The sequence below is a fragment of the Bolinopsis microptera genome, unplaced genomic scaffold, assembly GCF_026151205.1.
Source record: "Bolinopsis microptera isolate Bmic1 unplaced genomic scaffold, MBARI_Bmic_1.0 sca109, whole genome shotgun sequence".
NCBI lineage: Eukaryota > Metazoa > Ctenophora > Tentaculata > Lobata > Bolinopsidae > Bolinopsis > Bolinopsis microptera.
Window position 1 is genome coordinate 1 of NW_026971881.1, and position 23,227 is coordinate 23,227.

At 39.0% G+C, this 23,227-nt stretch overlaps 1 protein-coding gene and 1 long non-coding RNA gene across 2 annotated transcripts; both read right to left on the reverse strand.

Moving 5' to 3' along the window:
- Positions 1-7,961: 7,961 nt before the first annotated feature.
- Positions 7,962-9,307, reverse strand: LOC134825807 (uncharacterized). Its single transcript, XM_063838008.1, has one exon. The coding sequence runs from the start codon at positions 9,288-9,290 to the stop codon at positions 8,028-8,030; it is 1,263 nt and encodes a 420-aa protein (XP_063694078.1). The 5' UTR covers positions 9,291-9,307; the 3' UTR covers positions 7,962-8,027.
- A 1,955-nt stretch (positions 9,308-11,262) lies between these two features.
- On the reverse strand, positions 11,263-23,078 carry LOC134825808 (uncharacterized). The gene is made up of 6 exons (XR_010161616.1): positions 22,916-23,078; positions 13,095-13,169; positions 12,815-12,919; positions 12,592-12,675; positions 12,192-12,300; positions 11,263-12,008 (listed from the first exon to the last, which is right to left on the reverse strand). It is a non-coding gene; the product is annotated as an uncharacterized LOC134825808 (long non-coding RNA).
- Positions 23,079-23,227: the final 149 nt, after the last annotated feature.

The window sequence follows — 23,227 nt, forward strand, 5'->3', positions numbered from 1 at the left end:
TTATTATTATTAATTTTATTGTTTTAAATAAGTAAATACTAACTCAGAAATCAATCAGATTTTAACCTTCGTCAGAAAAATACATCATAAAATTTTAAATATGAGTCAATTCAAAGCAAAGGTAAAAACAAGATTTTAAACGAAATATTAAGATAATGACACGCTCTAAATCCAAGTCAAGAAATTATTAAATTGAAATGCCTTTCTCAGTATTTTAATGGGGTAACCTACCTAATTGGGGGACTTTTGATAATTTTGTCATATCAAGAGAGCTCGTATAACACGTGACCACATTTGCATCCCACTAATGTCACGCGACCTCTACAATATAATTATATTTATACAAACCAGTTTCAGGGTTATCCGGTTTCAGGGTCATTTCTCTCTCTCTCTCTCTCTCTCTCTCTCTCTCTCTCTCTCTCTCTCTCTCTCTCTCTCTCTCTCTCTCTCTCTCTCTCTCTCTCTCTCTCTCTCTCTCTCTCGCGAATATTGCGAACTGAGATATGGGCGATTTTGTTCATTTTTTGGGATTATTTAAACGCAGAATCAACAGTTAGGTAAATATTGAGCATATGGTATTTGGCTCATAACTCATGAATATATACTGTTATGAACTAAATTTACTGAATTAAACTTAATCTACTTAATCGCTGTAATAAAGTAAAGATGATTAGCCCTGTTGGAAAGAGCTTGCTCTCTCTCTCTCTCTCTCTCTCTCTCTCTCTCTCTCTCTCTCTCTCTCTCTCTCTCTCTCTCTCTCTCTCTCTCTCTCTCTCTCTCTCTCTCTCTCTCTCTCTCTCTCTCTCTCTCTCTCTCTCTCTCTCTCTCTCTCTCTCTCTCTCTCTCTCTCTCTCTCTCTTTCTAGCAAAGTATAAACGTGGTATCCTAGCAAGGTAGACACGTTGTAGATACAAACAATACATACCAAAATAGATCACATGACCTGCTCCTGGAACTGTTCTTTATAAACACTCCAACTGTGTAATATGAACACTCAATATTTCAGGTTTCAATTTAGATCTCGCCAGTCGCCACATCTATTGGTTCCAGTAGTTCTTTGATTTGATAATGGAATGTTCAAATGTTCGATTCATGTATACATTTTTATAAGCAGACATGGCATGGGTTGATTCATTTGATAAATCGCTCAGAAAGCTCACTATCAGCCTCACGAAAATGTCTCATTTACTTTTATACGGAACTTGCGATTACATTATTTAACGATATTTTAATGTTTTTACTTTTACCAGTTACCACCCTTTATCACGGTCTCAATTATTTACACGCGCTTAAGGTTTAATTGGTCATTTCTAATAATTGATAAGATCTATTATCTCCCCTGTTATGTGTCGACGAAGCTAAGCTATTGAGGGTCCTGACCCAGTAATATTTTAACACCGTTGAGAAGTTGGGTCATGACCCAAATGAGGGAAGCAACTTGCAATTGAAGAATTTAATGATCTAATCTGCCATTCTGAACAGTCGAATATGTTTGATCATCGCTTTTATTTATTATTTACTTTGCTAAATCCATATCACGGGAATTTTTGTTGAATTAATGTGTACATCTCCTGATAAAACCGAAAAACAACTTAAGAGAAAGAATCAACCCCGAATAATGGAAAGGCCAAGTACCGAGTAGTGACTAGTGATGGAAATATCTAAAAACCTATTGGGATTTATTGCTGCGGCGGTAGCCACTATCCTTCTTTTCATATCTCTGTTCACAAACGGCGTTCCTAGTGGTATTATTCTCATGGTAAGAAATTACAAATTATTTCATAAATTTAACTCGTTGGGTAATGAAGAAAGTCTTAGTTTAAAACCAGACATTAGCAGAAATGACTAAAAGCGATGATTAATTAATTAAAGGACATGGTTACCATGGTAACCAAATATTTGCTAATAACCATCGTAACCAAATACTTGCTCATAACCATGGTAACCAAATACTTGCTAGTAATCAAATACTTGCTCATAACCATGGTAACCAAATACTTGTTCGTAACTATGGTAACCAAATACTTGCTCGTAACCATGGTAACCAAATACTTGCTCGTAACCATGGTAACCAAATACTTGCTCGTAACCATGGTAACCACATACTTGCTCAGGTCTTGTTGGGTCTCCTGGCCGGGGGGCTGTGCTCGTTCATGAGATTGGTTGATGTAGTCAGCTCTACCGGTGAGTCTTATTTTAGTGAATTTATACTCTTTTTCACATCGAGCAGTTATATGTTATATAGAGTTAGGAATTAATATGCAATGAATTCAAAACATCCCCGAAAATTACTTAGAACGACTACGTAATTCCCGAATATAATTTTACCCTCCATGCTTACTAGAATGTTACACATATGTATGGTACAGTAAAACACCAATTTATCGGAAACCGATTTACCGCGAATCCCGATTTAACACGGATGTTTCCTTTCCCCCAAACTCCGCTGTAAATCGGGATTTTACTGTACATATTTTTTTCAGGTATGATGACGCTAGGATTTCTTAAAAATAGTAAGTTAAGATAAGCCTAAATTTATAGTATCTACGCTATATTTGTTTATTACTATTAGTATGTAAAATTAAACACAAACACTGAATGTCATTGAATGTCATTCATTTTGAGTCACAATATTTTCGATGTTGACATGTGTTTATCAAATTTACTCACCTATAATAATTTTCAGGCAAGAAGCTATTTGTCTTATTGATTGTCGGCGCCGGACTTATCTCGGGTTAGTAAGACAGATTTAAAATATATAAACTTTGACGGGTAGTCTATTTCTGAGATTGTTAGTCTATCGGATTCATTAACATTTCAAATTTTCCACATAAACGATAAATTTCCGGGGACGAAATGACAGTTTCCACCATTTCCACAATATAAACATTGTAAATCTAACTATTATTATTTAACTATATTATCTAACTAAGCCAACTATTATTCATCTTTTCAGGCGGATTCACTTTAATCGCATTCATCTGGTGGACTATAATAGCTGCCAGACATGATGAGGTATTTTTGTATGATGAATTTCTGATTCCCTACGTGTGTGTTATTCACTCTGGAATTGCTGGTCTTACTAATGTTCTCTTGGGATTCCTTCAATTCCGCAAGTCAAGTGTACCAGCAAGTTAGAAAGGACATGGTAACCAGGGTGGTCAAACACTTGCTCATAACCATGGTAACAAAATGCTCAAGTGCACCAGCGAGTTAGTTAAGCAGTGCTACTGCCGAACATTTGTTTGTGTTCAATTTTCATTACTTTATTACAGCGATTAAGTAGATTAAGTTTAATTCAGTAAATTTAGTTCATAACAGTATATATTCATGAGTTATGAGTTATGAGCCAAATACCATATGCTCAATATTTACCTAACTGTTGATTCTGCGTTTAAATAATCCCAAAAAATGAACAAAATCGCCCATATCTCAGTTCGCAATATTCGCGAGAGAGAGAGAGAGAGAGAGAGAGAGAGAGAGAGAGAGAGAGAGAGAGAGAGAGAGAGAGAGAGAGAGAGAGAGAGAGAGAGAGAGAGAGAGAGAGAGAGAGAGAGAGAGAGAGAGAGAGAGAGAGAGAGAGAGAGAGAGAGAGAGAGAGAGAGAGAGAGAGAGAGAGAGAGAGAGAGAGAGAGAGAGAGAGAGAGAGAGAGAGAGAGAGAGAGAGAGAGCAAGCTCTTTCCAACAGGGCTAATCATCAGTTCCAAGACCGTGATTTCCAGGAGAGGCTGGACTAGTTCCCTATTACAAACACCTTCCTCTTCAAACAAAATGGTCATCCTTTAACTCTTAGGACGAAATCTGGCCGGTACGAGGCTAACTGGCCACATCAACGGATACGTCAACTGATCGTAGAATACAATCAATAGGGGGTGCACGATAAAAATAAACTTGCCAATTTTTGTTGGAATCGGAGGTCGGGAAGTATACTGAATATTTATTTGTTTGAAGAAAATTGTGCTGGCCGAAATTAGCGCTAAAAAACCATCCTACAGTCGGCACGCGCGGCTCACTGTCGATGGCGCACTACCTACAATCAATTGGGTCCTGGGACTATACTAAGCTGGAAATGAAGTCGTGCTGTATGATTATTTGATTTTAAGTATCCTAAAACTTGGTGTTTTGAAATTATTATATCGTCATTTCCCCCCCAACATGTTTGGTACCGCCTAATGAGGCCTATTGTAGCACTACACGCTAGCGACTAGCTCCTGATGAGATTACTGATTGACTTTGAGTGACGAACTGGCGAGTATGTATGTATTCTGTGGAGGTGAAAAACAGATTCTCTATGCTACTGGAAGAAGAATCTAGTGAGCAGAACGATCCCACGATTCAGTACGGAAAGCTTATGGATGCCGTGAAAGCAACCAATCATAAGTTGCTTAAGCCCATCCCAAGAAGACAACGTAACAACCCCTCCCAAGATCCTAGGGTATCGGAGAGGAGGAGAACTCTGTTTCACGCCAAAGACGCATATCATGAGAATCCTACAGAGGAGAGTAGAGAGGTAGTAAAGGAGTGTAAGGATGCACTTGCAGTGAGCTACAAAGAGGTTGAGGAGGAGACTCTTGTTTCTAGGATCAGGCGGGCTGAGGATGCTGCTGACAGGTGCAAGAATAAGGAAAGCTGGGACCTTATTAATGACATAAATGGCAGGAAAAGCAAGCCATGCAGCCTGGTTGATGGAGGTAGTGCAGAGGGGAGATTGAAGAGCAGGAAGGACCACTTCACTAAGCTCCTGGGTCAACCACCATCTGTACCTGACCAGGAAATAGTTATCCAAACCATCCACCCCCAGCAGGATATAGAGACTGGTCTGTTTTGCAGGGAGGAGTTAGCGGAGGCGAGGAAACAGATCAAGGAGGGTAAGGCCTATGGTGATGATGGCATAGCTCCAGAGATTCTCAAAAGAGTGGACATGGACGACCTGATTCTAGAGTTCTGTAACAGCGCTCTGGTTGATGGAAAAATCCCTGATCAATGGCGGCAACTCAACATCGTGCCTGTGCCAAAGAAAGGAAATCTAACTAAAGTGGATAACTACAGAGGAATCGCTCTTACGTCCATTGTTAGTAAGACCCTGAATCGTATGATCCTTAACAGAATCAAACCAGCGATGGAGAAAATCCTGAGGATCAACCAAAACGGATTTCGGGAGGGACGCAGTACCACCAGCCACATTCTGTGTCTAAGGAGGATCTTGGAGGGGGCTAGAGACAAAAACCTGACCGCCCTTCTCTTGTTCATCGATTTTAAGAAGGCCTTTGATAGCATTCACAGGGGTATATTGATGAAGATACTCCTGGCATATGGGATACCAGAGCCCATTGTTAGGCTGATAGATGCTATGTACAAGGACACCATGGCACGAGTCATCACGGAGGATGGTCTGACTGAAGCTTTCCTTATACTTGCTGGAGTTATGCAGGGAGATACACTGGCGCCCTACCTCTTCGTGATTGTCATTGACTATGTGATGACAACAGCACTTAGAGGCAAAGATCTGGGCTTCACTGTCAACCCCAGAAGAAGCAGGAGATACCCAGCAGTTAAGATGACAGATGTCGACTTTGCTGACGATCTTGCACTGACAACAGACACCGCAGAGCAAGCGCAAGATCTTCTCCTCAGTGTGGAGCTGGCTGCTAACTCCGTTGGACTTCACCTCAACGAGAGTAAGACGAAGTACATCAGAGTCAATCTCTCTGAGTCTGACTCTACCGTCATTAAAGCAGCAAGTGGGCAGGAGATAGAGCAAGTAGATGACTTTGTCTACCTTGGAAGCAGAATAATGAGTGCGGAGAAGGACTTTGATGTTAGGAAAGCAAAGGCATGGGGGGCCTGTCATCAGTTAAAGACAACCTGGAAGTCTGGAATGCGCAGGGACTTAAAGATCCGTGTCTTTCGAGCAACGGTTGAGCCCGTACTCCTGTACGGCTCTGAAGCTTGGACGATAAGCCAATCCATGACTAAGCGGATCAATGGATGCTACACTAGAATGCTCCGAATGGCCTTGAACATACGTTGGCCACAAATCATCAACAACAGTGATTTATACGGCAACATCCCCAAGCCATCAGCGATGATAGCCTCCAGAAGAATGAGACTGGCTGGACATGTAGCCAGGCATGACGACCTTCTGGCAAACCAACTTCTATTCTGGGACCCTCAGCATGGATACAGGAGACCGGGGAGGCCCCACCTTACGTTTCTGGACATGCTAAAGAAGGACACCAGCCTTTCCTGTGTTGAAGAGATAAGATCTGTTATGCTTGACCGCGACGTGTGGCGAGGAATTGTAGTTGCTCGGACCAAGAAGCCGACTTAAGTCAAAGTCAGTAGCTCAAAGCGTTTTCATTTTATGACGACGAATAAAATCATTGTGAAAAACAGGGAGTGCGTGCCACCGCCCACCAGCCACCCACCTACTGTAATCGATAAAATCTTACATAAAATACTGACATGAATTACGTGAGTTATCAAAGGGTTGCGTAATGAGTGTGGACAGCTACTTATGGGCCACACTGTACTTAATTTTTATAATAAGTTCAAATATAACAAGAATTGCGCCCGTTGTTTCGTTTTGGCGGACGCTAGATTTCCATTCCACATTTACTATAAATTTAAGTATAAGCTCCAATCAGCTCACTTCAATCTTCATGATAATAATATTGATAAATTATGCATCAAATACGGGAAACACTTGAAATTCAGTTCAATTGCCGTAGAACTTAACTTGTATCTGTAATTCAAGAAATTTTAAGCAAAGGTAAACTATACTCGTGTACACATCAATATTCAATACACTACGCGTGCCACGTACAAATTGGGCGTATTACCTAATATAATAATTAATAGTAATATTATACATTACATTCACTAGCAGGAACCCGTCTAACCCTAAAGTGGTGTCAAGACTCAAGAGAATAAAATAATTAGTATCAATTTAATTCGCGTTTTTGACACCACTTGGGGGTCCAAATTTTGGGTACTAAAATTCTTATTCCTTGGCCAATATTTTATTTTTTCATGCTGATTTGAAGGCCATAAAGGCATTTGACCCAGTCAAAAAAGTTTCAGTTGTATATCTTTTACGGTTTTTGCGGAAAGTCGCGTTAAAGTTGATGTCGTGGAGCAAACAACAGGCGTTTCCCGAAGAAGGAAGTCACTAAGAAGGATCTGCTGAAGTCCAGCTGTAAAGTCCCCGCTACACCTCAACAGAACTCCTTTGCGGATACGTGACGGTCAAGTCGAGCTTCATTTCATTTCATATCACGATCACCATATCATTTCATTTTGGAACATGTTCATGGGAATTAAATTATTTTATTTGCACTTGTTTCTCTTTCAACAAAAGATGTGACGAAGCGAAGTTAAGTTTTTATGATTTTTAAATTTTTATTTTAAGAACACTCTTGCACATTATTTATTTATTTATTTCTATTATATTGATGTATAGTCAAGACGTGAGTGTTAGGGCTCTCATTGACAAATTTATGTTTAATCCTGTTTAATCCTGTTTATAGTAAGCTAGATTAAGATATATACATCACATCTCCGCAAGCAATCCTCGCGCGCGCAACTTTTTCGTTGCTTGGTAACATACGGATTACGGAAGTAAGGAACACGACATATATTTGACCAACCTACCACAATCTTCAAAATCCACGTTTTTCTGCAAAAATCTCCATTCGTAACCTTTCACTATTGCCTTTTTACAAAAGGGTGAAATGGAATATGGACTATGGACTGACGATATGGACTGACGATATCAATCCCTCGTGTGGCTCCGATCCACGTGCCTAGGCACCACTAGTTACCGATACGAGCACACAAATTTAATGTCATACACGACCAAATATTGTTTAAGGAAGCGTCTTGAACACTGGGTGCCTTACTGCTCGGTACCCAATTTTTCTGTGCATATTTTTCCCTACTAGGCTATAAACAAAACAAGGTTTAAATGCAGTGTTACTTGTCAAATGATACAAATGAAATTGTAAACATCAAGAAGTTGTTGAGATCTAGCACATGTGTTCGTGTCGGCACACTCCGTCATCACATCTTATGGTGCCGCTGGCGCACTCTCCATCATCTCCATCATCTCCACAAAATTTACAAGTCTTCTGGCAGTACTCTTTGACTGTGTCTTTCCAGTTTTCCCAGGTGCACCAATCGAGATGACAGTTAGTTGCCTTGTCTGTGCAGTTTGGGTCAGGTTTAGGGTTTGGGGTAACATCATCGTTTTCAGAAGGTTTGTAGTCGGTGGCTTTATCAGAAGGAGTGTTGTCAGACTGTCCGGTTGTATCAAGGTTGGGGTAGCTGCTGTACTTGAAGAGGCCGCAATTGGAGGGGTAGCCTCGAGCGAACTTCACGAATCCGCTTTCTCCCCATTTTGATCCCCAAGAGTTCTTTACCAGGACGAAATTCGACGTGTATCCTACAGCTGTGACGGCGTGGTTTGGTCTCCCGGTGCATGTTGTGTCTTTTATGATGCCACCTCGGTACTGTTGGAAGTAACTTGTCACTTCGAAAGCGACGGACAAGGAGCCTGATGCAAGGGCTTGAATGTTTGCGGCCTCAGTTGGGCTAACACTGGTGTAGCCGACAATTTTAGCAGCCACCATAGCGTCAGGTTTCGAACTTCCTTTGCAACTACCATCTTTACCAGCGTATGCGTAGTCAGCAGTTGAAGCCAACCTTCCACCGTTCTTCTTGGAGTATTCGTAACAGTTATCAGGCCATCCACCGTTGCAACCATTCCTCTGTCCCTCGTAGACACAGTCCAGGTATTCCTGCTCTGCGAAGTTCCTCAGTTTACCAGACACTCCGTGGTACCTTGTCTCCAATCCTCCTACTGCTCCGAACGTCCAGCAAGATCCACAGCTTCCTTGGTTCTTTACTGCTGTAACCTTACCCTCATTGGTCCAGAGTTTCTTTTCAGGGGGACTGGATAAAGAGGAGGCAACGTGCATAGGGTTCTCGTCATGTCCAGTAACGTTCAGTCCAAGGTACTGTTGCTTCTCATCTTCAGTCAACGCAGAGAAGAAGTTGAGACCAAATATGGCAGATCCTCCCTCCTCGTTAGCTTGAGCTACCAGCTGAGCATTGGATCGGAAGAGTCGGAACCTCATTCGGTCTTCAGATGCAAGGAACTTGAGGTGCTCCTGGGATTTGAAATCCCCGTAGAGCTCGAGGGTCATTTTGGGGGATCGGAGGATACCACGAAGGACATCTTCAGCAGCGAGAGAGGCAGCCACCAGGCAGATAACTAAAAAGATCTTCATGTTGATTGTTGATTGTTCAAAGTGAGGATGCTGTGGTGATGGCTCTATTTTATGCAATTTCAGAACAATGCTGCCACCAGATGTGACAGTGCGAAAAATCACTCTCCCTATAAAACAATGAAAATAGTTGAAAAGGAGGGTACTTAATTGCTTTTGCAATTTAGTTAGCCACAAAATTGACATTAGTAATGTAATTTTTCATGACGCTGAAGTTTTCACAGATAGGGAAACCGCAAGTACCAAATTAAAACAAAGGAGTAAAGGATTCTGAATTTCGAAATGTTGTCAATTTACCAGCTGGTTACTTAATAAATTCATTCGTGACTTGGGGAAACTCTGAATCAGTGCAGGTCCACTATTTTCAAACAGAGTATTATAATTTATAGCCTCACTGGGCGGCGCTCAGCCTGTCATTCCGCCGAATTTCACATAGCCATGTGTCTACGCGTACTGCGTGACGCGGCGGTCGCGCGCTACTGCAAGCGAGAGGGCTCTGGTTAGAGCAACCGCCGAATCTCTATTCGGTTGTTATGTTTATGAACATAATAGCCTGGGGTCCCCAGGTTAACGGGCATGATACTCATTTGTAGCGCGATGCACTACTGGGTCGCGCGCGCGTCAAATAATGCTTCTCGCAACCACAGATCGGCGAGATGCGAAGGATTGACATCGTCAATCAAGCCCAGCCTAAATACGACTCTTACTGTTAATTCAATAACTGTGAATACTCGATACAGATTAAACCATATTTTAATATTGGGCTCTGAATGATGCCGGTTTCTCCATTATCTATTACTATTAGTATTAGGGGTCGTTCACATATTACGTAATCCCTTTTTGGCCCATTTTTAACCCCCTCCCCCCTCGGTAATCAATTTTGCACATAGCTTTTGTGTCGAAATTACACTAGCGTTATCATTTAGAAACTGGCCAGTGGCCCTCCCCCCTCGGCTGATTACATAATATGTGAACGACCCCTCACTGTCTTTGTGGTTTATGAATATTTCGATTATTTGTGAGCAAGATGATTCGTTTTATCTGGCTTGTCTTAGAATTTGGAAAATAGAAATTAAACTCGGTTTTAAGTTTTGTACTGCTAAAATACCTTAACAATAACAAATAGAAATTTCAATCAATACAATATAATCTTAAGCACAGAGGTAGACTATATAAAGTCTTTATTAAACACAAATTCGAAATGTGAAAAGTGAATCTAATTATATAATATGAGTTCCTTACAAGTATACATGGGGCGGTCATTTTAAGTTTCATTTCGGGAAATTTGCAGAAATATGTCCCTCTTATTCGATAGAGCGTGAGATTAGTTATGTCAAGATATAGGCAAACTTTTAGATACATCTTTATCAAATATCAAATTATTATTATTATTAATTTTATTGTTTTAAATAAGTAAATACTAACTCAGAAATCAATCAGATTTTAACCTTCGTCAGAAAAATACATCATAAAATTTTAAATATGAGTCAATTCAAAGCAAAGGTAAAAACAAGATTGTAAACGAAATATTAAGATAATGACACGTTCTAAATCCAAGTCAAGAAATTATTAAATTGAAATGCCTTTCTCAGTATTTTAATGGGGTAACCTACCTAATTGGGGGACTTTTGATAATTCTGTCATATCAATGTTTCGCCGGGCATTCAAATGTCGCTTACGGTAAGCCAACTAATTCATTAAATATTTAATTCATTAATTAATTGAACGTAAAACCATATTTTTGTCAGATACAATAGACTAAAATTCATTAACCAATTTTAATCGAATCGAAACGAAACAAATATTGAAACTCTCACATTTCAAAAGCACAATCCTCAATAAAACCACTCAATAAACTCTCGTAGTTCCCGAATATCGTTCCATACTAACCCAAACTAATATGGTTAAATCTACCACAACCTTATATCAGCGGTTATTTGGGCTTCATTCTAACGGACAAATTGCACTTCATCCATACGTCCTAAGTTCTACACTAACAAAGTTCATTCCTCCAAACAACTAATTTATAACCACAAACATAAACAACCACAAAGGTAAACAAACCTAATCATTCACATATACATTTTCAGCAAAATGAAACATCATGGTCTTCAATTCCAAACTCATAAACTGCACTTCAACTTCTAACGAAACAATCAAAAACAGTCCTCCTTATCTAGGCTTTGTAAGGAGTCCGGACTCTACGGTGCGAGACTCTACAGCGGCAGATTTTTTGGCACAAAAAAGTTAGGGTTAGGGTTGAGGTTTATGGGTTAGCATTTTGGTTATGATATGGTTAGGGTTTAAAGTTAGAGTTAGGGTTAGGGTTTGGGAATGAGAATTTTATCTCAACCTAAACCTAACCCTAGTTTTTGCACCGTCAAATTTCCCACCGTCAAGTCTAAGGCCGTAGAGTCCCGGACCCCTTTCTGAGCCCAGTGTTTTGAAAACAAACCGCTAAGTAGGGGGTTGGGGGAGAGTACCCCTAAGAAGTAACTTAAGTCTACAAATACGGGCACAAAAATGTTATCAGTTTGTAATGACGTATCAGAGAACCAGCTCGTAGTTTATATCATGTTTAGTGACGTCATAGTTCGGTTGATGACGTCATAGGTATTGCTCAAATTCCTTCCTCGTCGTCACTAGACATGAACTGATACTCAGGGCTGGAGAGACAAATACTGCTCTCCTCATCAGACGTAACTGAGCTGTCACGTGAGCCTGTCGGAAAATGTCGATTAAAATAAATTAAAGTTCAATAACATAATTAATTAACTGACTAATTGATGATGATCAACTGACTAATTAATTCACTGATCTTATGGGTATTTGCTATTTAGAAATTAGAATCATCAATTTCATGAATGTCTCAGTTGCGGAAATAAAAGTAAGAATATTACAAACCAGGTCGAAGGTGTTTCTTAGGTTTATGCAGCGACATCCGCTCAAAGGAGGTTAGGATTCTGTCACAGATTGAGGACCCTTGACTCGTCTTGAAAACGTACGGCTTCACCTGCAACATTAGATATAATATTTTAGATTAACATGTACATTGTACATATACATGTTGATTTCTTGATTCTTAAAAAAGAAATAAATGGATATGTTTTAAAATTGTATTTTGGAATAAGATGGTCTTCACAAAAAAAAATGATTTTAAAGATATTTTATATTTTAACTAAAAATAAAAGATGTAATGTTGAGTTTCAATGACTTGGTTACTGAAAGAAGTGACTTGGTTACTGAAAGAAGTGACTTGGTTACTGAAAGAAGTGACGTGGTTACTGAAAGAAGTGACTGTTACCTGTCCATTAGCTACTAGAGCATCCAGAGAGATAGAGTCTTTATTTCGTGTTACTCGGAATATCTGACTAACCGGGATCAGATTCTGAAAATTACCTAATCAATTACAAACTTACATAATTAATTACATAATACATAATCAACACATTAACACACACACATCCTCTCAACATACTCATTAAAAAGATGATAAAAATTTATTCAAAAATATTACAAAATATTACCGTCTCAGTCGGGAATTTGAGTTTGACATAATCTTGCGTAATCTCAAGGTAGACTGTAACCTCAGTATTATTGAATACTTGTACTTCAAACTCTGCTGACGAGTCCTGAAAAATTATTAGTCGTCACATTCTGATAATCTAATTGATGTTATCGAGCTATTAATTAATCATTCTACCTTGGAAGGATATATATGATGGTTTCTCAGAGAAGAAGTTGACTTACAAATTAAATTAAAGTGGTCCAGGATTACCATATTATTGAGCTCAAATTCAAGTTTACCTTTTTCGAAACAGTGGAATCAGTCTTCTTTATCCTCTTGAAACTTTCTTTGATCTTGTTGTAGGCTTCAGCGCTCTGAGTGGGGAAAAAACTGAATATCTCAGATATTTGAAGAAATGATTGCAGCAATTATCTTTTGTACTCTTCATCAAGACAAAAGGATTGAAAAAAAGTGCAGTATATGCTACCTTAAATATATATTATATCCTACTATATTCTAGCTTTTGACTACAGAACTGTATCTGAGGGGGGGGGGGGGGGGGGGGGGGGAATGGAAAAACCCTCGAGTAATTCTCCATTTTATGCCATGAATTATGATCATCGAATTACGTATGTGGCAGCTTACTTGGACACTCTAACATGTTTATTTTCGCATACCAGGCTACTCGTACCAAGCTACTAAAGACTCATACCGGGCTACTAGAGGCCAAGATCAATTCGACTACCTTACTCGGGAATATTATAGCGGGTTAATTTATGACTGGGAAAAATTAATGACTGGGAAAAATATGGCGGACTTTCCCAAAACCCGCCAAATTATCCCGGTCATAAATTTACCGGTGGCCGACCTTTCAAGTTTTTTTTTCAGAGGTCAACAAATTTTCAACCGAAATTTCTGTTTTTTGTTACTTGTTAAAGAAGTTATTTCAATTAACAGTTATTGATATTACTCAGAAATAGAAAAAAAGACACGTCTATTTAAAGGAAAATAAATCTAAGTAATAATAAGTCAAATCTTCATTAAAGCGTATTCTCATTCTCATTATCGCTAATATCCCCTCCATTATTATTATTGATATCATTTGTTTGTTTTTTAATTAATTTTAACCAGTTATATTGTTATTATAATATATATAATATATATTATTATTATTTTCGTTTTCTTCTATAACATATAAATTGTTTTCTTCTCTACGATTTACTGATTCATGGACAAGAGAAATGAGAATCACGGTCCATCCTGAAATCTGATTTCTATAACCAAATTGTGATTTTTATAACAAAATTATGGTAGCAATAGCCAATAAAGTTACAGCCCTCCATCCACTGCTTCAAAAGTCTTCTCTAGCGCATATGAGACTTCAGGTAAAATATGATGATCACCACCCCCTAGGAACCCCATAATCTGACTCGGCGGGTTTTATTATGACTGGTAAAATTTTTGACCGGGAAAAATATGGCGGAATTTTTCAAAACCCACCACTTTATCCCTGTCATAATATTCCCGAGTAAGGTATTTTGCAATTCAAATTTCTCTAAATTTCACTCTGATAGTGATACAATTTAGAAATCGATCGGATATCCGGCTATAGTAAGTAGTTAAGAAGGTGCTTAGCCGAAAAAATCTATCTAGTAACATAAACACTGGAGAAAAGTGGTTTCCAGAAAAACTTTGAAAAGATTTTGACTTACAAAATTTTTGGTCCGAGTCATCCTCGATACGTACCTCAGAAGGCAGGGCTACCGCTTCCGAGCTCGCACTTCTCAATAACAGAATATCTTTTTCTAACTCAACAAAATAGCGTACTTCAAACTTGAACCTCTCTGTAAACTTTGCATAATATTTCAGTCTCATCATGAGTCTGAGTCACGAGGCTTATCGTAAAACTTAGCGCCTTGGTTGAATTACTTTGAAAACTTTTGCCCACACCTCCCTCACCAAAATTGGGAACTCAAAAAAATCGCTTACTTCAAACTTGAACCTCTCTGTAAACTTTGCATAAGATTTCATCATGAGTCTGAGTCATGAGGATTATCGTAAAACTCAGCGCCTTGGCTGAATTACTTTGAAAACCTCCCTCAGTCCTCACCAAATTTGGGGACAAAGGACCACGTGACACAAAATTTCCTCATAGAATCCCATCAAAGTCTGTTGAGTAGCAACATTTATTTGAAAAACTTTGCAAGGTTAAGTTGTTATTAATATTATTTGTATTATTATATACATAGTTGTAAGTTAGCTTTACATTTAAGATTTGTTGACCTCATACAATACAGTGCTTTTTCTAATTTGTTCAATTTAAATTTTTGTTCAATTCAAGTCCATTTATTTAATATCTATCATTTTTCATAGTAAGGATTGTCCGCAATACTATTTTACCTAGTTCATAGCTTTTACCCAGTTCATAGCTTTGCAAGAATGCGATACAGAATAATAACATATTTGTGTTGTTGAGCAGTCTGCCAACACATATAAATAAATTAAAAATACATTAAATTCGCTGCACCTTAAGTAATTATGTCATCATGTGATTATGGGTTACTTTTCCTATATATGGTCCAAGACAACATTGAACGTACAAGGCCAATGAGCAAGACGTAATTCTGTTCGACATCCTTTCCTCGTTAAATTAATTGTAATATTTTCCATAGTTATGGGCGTATCGATTTTATTTTTGCACGCAGTATACCTAGTATAAAAATCTCCTAACAGTCACAGTACAAAAATAAATATGCAGAATTGCGCGAGGAATTTGATATCTAACGATTCAATTTGATTAATACAGACAAGCCAATCGAGTGATGATGTGTGTTGTGGCTGATCTTTACTATAGATATTTGATGAACCCTCATCTCCCAGATGATGATGATGACAACACTGACCAGCTTGATCCTGATGGTGCTCTGTTTCTCAGTAAACCCAGCTGAGCCATGTGAAGATGGTAAGAGTCTGTGTGGTGATGGGAAAACGTGTGTCTACACCATGTACATGTGTGATGCCTTACCGTACGATTGCCCAGATAACTACGATGAAGACGCTGATTTCTGCAAGAAATTTGAATGTCCAAAAGGAAATTTAAAATGTACGGATGGTGTCACATGCGTAGAAGGTGATAAGCCTGAATTATGTCCTAAAACACCTATTTTAAATGAGTGCACTGCTCAGGAAAAAGTTAAGTGCCCTAATGGCACCTGTGATTGGGATATGGACTGGTGTTTCTTTAGTGACAATGATTGGGATGAGTCAGAAAATTGGGACTCATTCCAATAATCTGATACTAATGATGTTGGGAAGTGAAATGACTTAATATACACCTAACTCCTCCTAACTCCTCCTAACTCCTCCTAACTCCTCCTAACTCCTCCTGACTCCTCCTAACTCCTCCTGACTCCTCCTAATTCCTCCTGACTCCTCCTAACTCCTCCTAACTCCTCCTAACTCCTCCTGACTCCTCCTAACTCCTCCTAACTCCTCCTAACTCCTCCTAACTCCTCCTAACTCCTCCTGACTCCTCCTAACTCCTCCTGACTCCTCCTAACTCCTCCTGACTCCTCCTAACTCCTCCTGACTCCTCCTAACTCCTCCTAACTCCTCCTAACTCCTCCTGACTCCTCCTAACTCCTCCTGACTCCTCCTAACTCCTCCTGACTCCTCCTAACTCCTCCTGACTCCTCTTAACTCCTCCTGACTCCTCCTAACTCCTCCTAACTCCTCCTGACTCCTCCTAACTCCTCCTGACTCCTCCTAACTCCTCCTAACTCCTCTTAACTCCTCCTGACTCCTCCTGACTCCTCCTAACTCCTCCTAACTCCTCTTAACTCCTCCTAACTCCTCCTGACTCCTCTTAACTCCTCCTGACTCCTCCTAACTCCTCCTGACTCCTCCTAACTCCTCCTAACTCCTCCTAACTCCTCCTGACTCCTCCTAACTCCTCCTGACTCCTCCTAACTCCTCTTAACTCCTCCTGACTCCTCCTGACTCCTCCTAACTCCTCCTAACTCCTCCTAACTCCTCCTGACTCCTCTTAACTCCTCCTGACTCCTCCTAACTCCTCCTAACTCCTCCTGACTCCTCCTAACTCCTCCTGACTCCTCCTAACTCCTCCTGACTCCTCCTAACTCCTCTTAACTCCTCCTGACTCCTCCTAACTCCTCCTGACTCCTCTTAACTCCTCCTGACTCCTCCTAACTCCTCTTAACTCCTCCTGACTCCTCCTAACTCCTCCTAACTCCTCCTGACTCCTCCTAACTCCTCCTAACTCCTCCTGACTCCTCCTAACTCCTCCTGACTCCTCCTGACTCCTCCTAACTCCTCCTGACTCCTCCTGACTCCTCCTAACTCCTCCTGACTCCTCCTGACTCCTCCTGACTCCTCCTAACTCCTCCTGACTCCTCCTAACTCCTCCTAACTCCTCCTAACTCCTCCTGACTCCTCCTAACTCCTCCTAACTCCTCCTAACTCCTCCTAACTCCTCCTAACTCCTCCTGACTCCTCACCGCTTCTCGCCCCTCTGTCGAACATGGACCTTGGATCGAAAATCTATGCAGTATACTATATCACGTGATAATTTTTTAATGATCAAGCATGCAATGGCTCTGTTTTTTACTTCGTCAAAAGAGATCAATTTTGTAGTAAAATTCCTTTTCGACGATGATTTTTTGCTGGGCTAGTAGTAGTAGACTGAACATAAATACCGTGACACTGCTCAATAATAATTATTGTATCAGTATCGATATGAATTTAAACAAAATCTGTGAATATGATTTATTAATTTGACCAAAGATGCGGTTGTTTTTTGTCAACATATTGCCAAATCCTAGTCAGATATAGACTCAAGTTGAAATCTTCAAGTCTTACAATCTTGAATCTTTGAAAGATACAATTTAGAAAATTTGCATTTTGCAATTATAAATTACGACGAGTATGACATACTCAGTGGGGTATAGGATACAAGGGCGGTACTTTCCTTAAAGAGTGGACACGAGGGCGGGACTTTTCTATGGAGAAAATGGGAGAAAATGGAAAAACCCTTGACTAATTCTCCATTTATGCCATTGGCCCCCCCCCCCCCCCCCCCCATCTGAGGACTGAGTCACAGGGGATAACTGTTGTATATCCTACCTTCTGAGAATCTTAGGGCAGTTTATCCTACTTTATATATATACTAGAAAGCCCATGGTCACAGGGAGGAAGCTAATAGTATTTTTTGTTAGTAAGTTTAAATTGAGTCAAAAAATATCATACACAACCGAAGATACAGCCGATTAAAATGTTGCTCGCACTAAACACAACTAAATGTAATATCAACAAAACCAATAAAAATGCCGTTTTAACAATCTTTGCACGTGCACGTGCGTGTAAGAACCCTCGTTACCATGGTTACTTTGCAACTACTTATTTCTCGTCTAATTTGCACGTGGGCGGTCGTACAGTGTACATACAACAAAAAGAATTTTCTGAATTATAGTAGAGACTAGAAAGCCCGTGGTAACAGGGACGAAGCTAGTAGTATTCTTTGAAAGAAAGTTTTAATCGCAACAAAAAATATCCATCCCAACCGAAGATACAGCCGATTTAAATATAAAACACTTTAAACACAACATAATAACAACAAAACCGATCAAAATGACGTTAAAACAATCATTGCACGTGCACGTGCGCATCAAAACACCGTTGCTATGGAACGTTTTGGTTGTTACCTAAATTCCTATTTTTCATCAAATTTGCACGTGGGCGGTCGTACATACATACATTCTACAAAAAGAATCTTTTGAATTATAGTAGAGATTATATCCTATTATATATTTTAACGATAACCAGTTTCATAATCTTACCAAAGAGCCCTTAAAAACGTTTGACAATGAGTTATCCGATCAGATAGAGGTTATTATTTTTGAAAAGCTAGATTTTATAAAATGTTTAACCTTAGAAGATAGAAGTAGGGTTGCTAAAGAAAGAGAATCATTTTGGCAAAACCAGCTTATGACCCTCAGTGATTTTGGAGGACTTAATAAACGTAGTGCTCTTAATGAAATACAAAATTGACCTTTATATGATATGCTTTAATATTTAATCTTTCCACAGACACTTGCATTTTGTTGTTTACTTTCACCTCTGCATCTTTTGTTTATATCTTATGATTGAATGAGACTTACTCACAAATTTCCCATCTCAGTATTGATCTATTTTTGTCATGTTTTTAATTTACTTCATAGAACAGTTATTTTAATAAACTTGCTTTCAGAATGAGACATGTAAAGATTACACAATCGATAGCTTAATGTGAATTTCGTGTTTTACTGTTTCACTGAATGTCTCAAATATATATACATCAGTGAATACAGTTACCTGGACTTCTGTGCTGTGAATCTACAATCAGAGAGCAACAGTCAAATCACACTGACTTCTTTAGATTCCGCCAGATCTTCTACCAGTAGAGTGATCCAGAAGTTCATCCTGTCCTTGTCATATCAGTGTTTTGTCTACGTTCATGTTTGTGCACCAGTCTGTAAACTTTGTTAATACACTCTCCACACTCATCGCAACAAAGTCTCCCCCAAAATATGTACCACAGACCTACTAACACTTCCGATAGGTTTATTGCTGCTTTGTCTAATGCTGGAAGGAAAAACATCCGTATACAACAGCAGTACTTTTACCTTATGAAAAGCAAGCAACAATCAACAATACCAAAAGGTATCTTTGAACAGTGTCAATTTCAGTGTAGTGTCAGAGACCCTGTTTTAGAGAAGTTGACCGCCAGTATGATGATATTCACAGCTAGCAGAATCTTGGATATCTTAATCCTCTACTACCACAACTGGTCAAACAGACTAAGAGAGAACTACTACAAACTGGAAAATGAGTTTAAAACTGCTGTGCCAACAAACCATTTTGAGAGAGGTATGGCTACTGTCCAACACAAGATCCGCCAACAGAAACTGGAATGTGAGAAAACACACGATTCTAAGTTAAATAGAGACAAGGTGAATGGAACAGAGGTATACATCAAAAACAGCTATACTTCATTACCAGAACAACCAGAAGTACCCAGGATATCTCTAACCAAAACGAGAACTCGTAGGCGCAAGGAGAAAAAATCAAAAGTCACTAAACCTAGAAAAAGGAAATCTGTCCATAAACACAGGAGGGATGGGATAAAATCAAGACCACTTAACAGAAACAATGTCAGTCAAGCTGCATTAGACAAAACTGTCATTAATCTCTCGTCCAAAACAGTTACAAATGCTCATAAGTTTGTCTTCCACCTTGGAGAATCATTTGCAGTTACTCCTTCTAAAACGAACAGAGATAAACTGGTAGAAGATGTAAACTCCTGGGCAAACTCACTTAGAATGAGTTTCGTCCTCAGTAGAGTTGTAATCCCCACCCAAAATGTAGAAGAACTTGAGAAAACCCTTGATCAGAAGGTAAAGCAAATGGAGAAAGTTCTAGGAATAAAAACCTCAAAGAAGAAGAATTTCTCTAACAGTGGTAATCATGCATTAGAACTGTTCATCAGCAATGTCAAGAAACAGATATCTAATCACCCTAGAAAACCAAAGCCAGCTCCTAGGAATGTAGACAAGGAGACTACAAAAGCAATCCAAGAGCTCAAAAGCTGGGATGATGCTGTAATTCGATTATTTGATAAAGGGACTGGGTTCTTTGTGTTAGACAAATCAGACTACATCAATAGAGTAGAAGCTGCTCTAAAAGATCAGAGCACTTTCAAACAAGTATCGGATCAACAACAACAGATCCACACAACCATCATAACCATTAAAGAGTGGGTTCTGAAATACTCAGCAGATGCTGACTGCCCTGGCATGACCCCAAACTTTATGGAATGGGTAACACCTAGTGAAGAGGAAAATGAACCTGGAGTAAACTACATGAACCTGAAAGCTCACAAACCAGAGAAAAACTACCCTGGGAGACTTATCAGCACTGGATGTAACTCTTACATCAAGAACCTCTCAATATTCACAGCAGAAGAACTAAAGAAGGTAACCCTGCCCCACTGCCTCATGGATTCTAATGATCTACTTATGAAGATGAAGAACTCAATGAGTCAGGAAGATTGACTGGGAAGACCATCTACCACGTTACATTTGATATTGTAAACATGTTCCCCAGCATTTCAAAGGAGATTGGACTACCAGCCTGTAGAACCTTACTAGACCAAAGAAGTACTAAACTTTTCTCCACAGACTGCGTTATGGAAGCTTTGGAGATAACCCTGGATAACAACATCACTGTTTTCAATAGCAACATGTATGTACAGACAAGTGGAACTGCGATGGGTCCAAATAATGCTTGCCAGTATGCAGACTCAGCTCTCAGCCCCTTGGACAGTAAGATCGTGGAGAGCCAAGAAATCACAACCCCCGAGTTCTATGGCAGATACCGTGACGACATATACATCACTTGGACTGAGTCACTGGAGAAACTAGACCAGTTCCTACTTTGGCTCAATCAATACCATCCAAACCTCAAGTTTACAATGTCGACACCTTCTGCAGAGGGGACTGAATTTCTAGACCTGTTTATTTACTCGAAAAATTGCAAGCTAGAAACTAGGACGTACTGCAAACCTAGTGATGCCCCATAGCTATTTACTCCCACAATCCTGCCACCCTACACACATAGCAGAGAATATTCCATATGGAGTAGCACATCGAGTGTTCAAAAACTGTTCAGAGGAAGAAGAGTATTTGAAATGTAAAATTGAATTCAGTGAATATCTAGAAGATAGGAATTACAATAAAGATCTTATCCATAAATCCTTTGAGAAAGTTGAGTTACTTAAACGGGATGATCTGATTTCAAAAAACCTTACAAGCTCTAATAGTAAGAAGAGTGAAAGATGTTTTCCTTTAGTTTGTGATTTTGACCCTAACTTACCTCCAATTGGTAAAATAGTTAACAAGAATAAATTTATCCTTGGCCTAGACCCCCTTTTAAAGTCTGTGATCCAGCCTAGTAAAGTATTTGTTTCATATCGTGGTAATAAAACTATCAAAGAAACTTTAGTTCCGAGTAAACTTTCAGAAGATCGTAAGTATCATGAAGATAGTAATGTTATAGCTTTAAACTCTAACACTGAAAATGTGGCTCTGCCTACTAATATAGAAGAGGGGGGATGTTATCATTGTAACTCCAGATGTGAAGCCTGTAGAATGTATATTTGTGAATCAAAAACAGCTCAGAGCTACCACTCGGGGTACACTGTTAACATCATTGGACAACTAGACTGCAACACAGTAGGGGTGTGCTATCTAGTAAGGGATAAAGTCTGCAGACGTGCTTCAGTAGGAAGCACAGTTAACAATTTTAAGACCAGATGGCAGAACCACAAATCACATATTAGGAAAGCGGTTAGGAGTTGTGAAATTTCTTGTCATTTTAACGATAACCAGTTTCATAATCTTACCAAAGAGCCCTTAAAAACGTTTGACAATGAGTTATCCGATCAGATAGAGGTTATTATTTTTGAAAAGCTAGATTTTATAAAATGTTTAACCTTAGAAGATAGAAGTAGGGTTGCTAAAGAAAGAGAATCATTTTGGCAAAACCAGCTTATGACCCTCAGTGATTTTGGAGGACTTAATAAACGTAGTGCTCTTAATGAAATAAAAAATTGACCTTTATATGATATGCTTTAATATTTAATCTTTCCACAGACACTTGCATTTTGTTGTTTACTTTCACCTCTGCATCTTTTGTTTATATCTTATGATTGAATGAGACTTACTCACAAATTTCCCATCTCAGTATTGATCTATTTTTGTCATGTTTTTAATTTACTTCATAGAACAGTTATTTTAATAAACTTGCTTTCAGAATGAGACATGTAAAGATTACACAATCGATAGCTTAATGTGAATTTCGTGTTTTACTGTTTCACTGAATGTCTCAAATATATATATATATATATCCTACTTTATCCTACTATATTCTACTATATCCTACTATATCCTACCTTACATAATACATCCTACTTTATATATATATCCTAGTGATCCTACTAGGCTACTATATCCTACTATATCCTACTATATCCTACTCTATCCTACTATATCCTACTATATCCTACCTTTTGACTACAGAACTGTATCTGAGTGACAGGAGACTGCTGGGCACCCGTCAGAACCCACAGGGGACATTATCTTGTACTTCTTACTGAAGGAGACTCGTCTCACGTCCTCCAGGAAATACCGGTCTTTTATCGTCATGTTGCTCGGAGATCGGATAAAAATCGCTTCCGCTGATATCTGAAGAAGTTCTTTGGTTAAACGTGATCATTAAAATTAATACGAAGTTTAATACCTATTAGAATTCACTGCTTTAGTTGATTATAATTCTACTCATGTTTTAACGTTCAGCAAGCGTCGTAATCGATCAAAAG

Bases quoted from the DNA above. Each gene is read 5' to 3' on its own strand.
- LOC134825807 (XM_063838008.1), bottom strand. From the start codon at position 9,290: ATGAAGATCTTTTTAGTTATCTGCCTGGTGGCTGCCTCTCTCGCTGCT.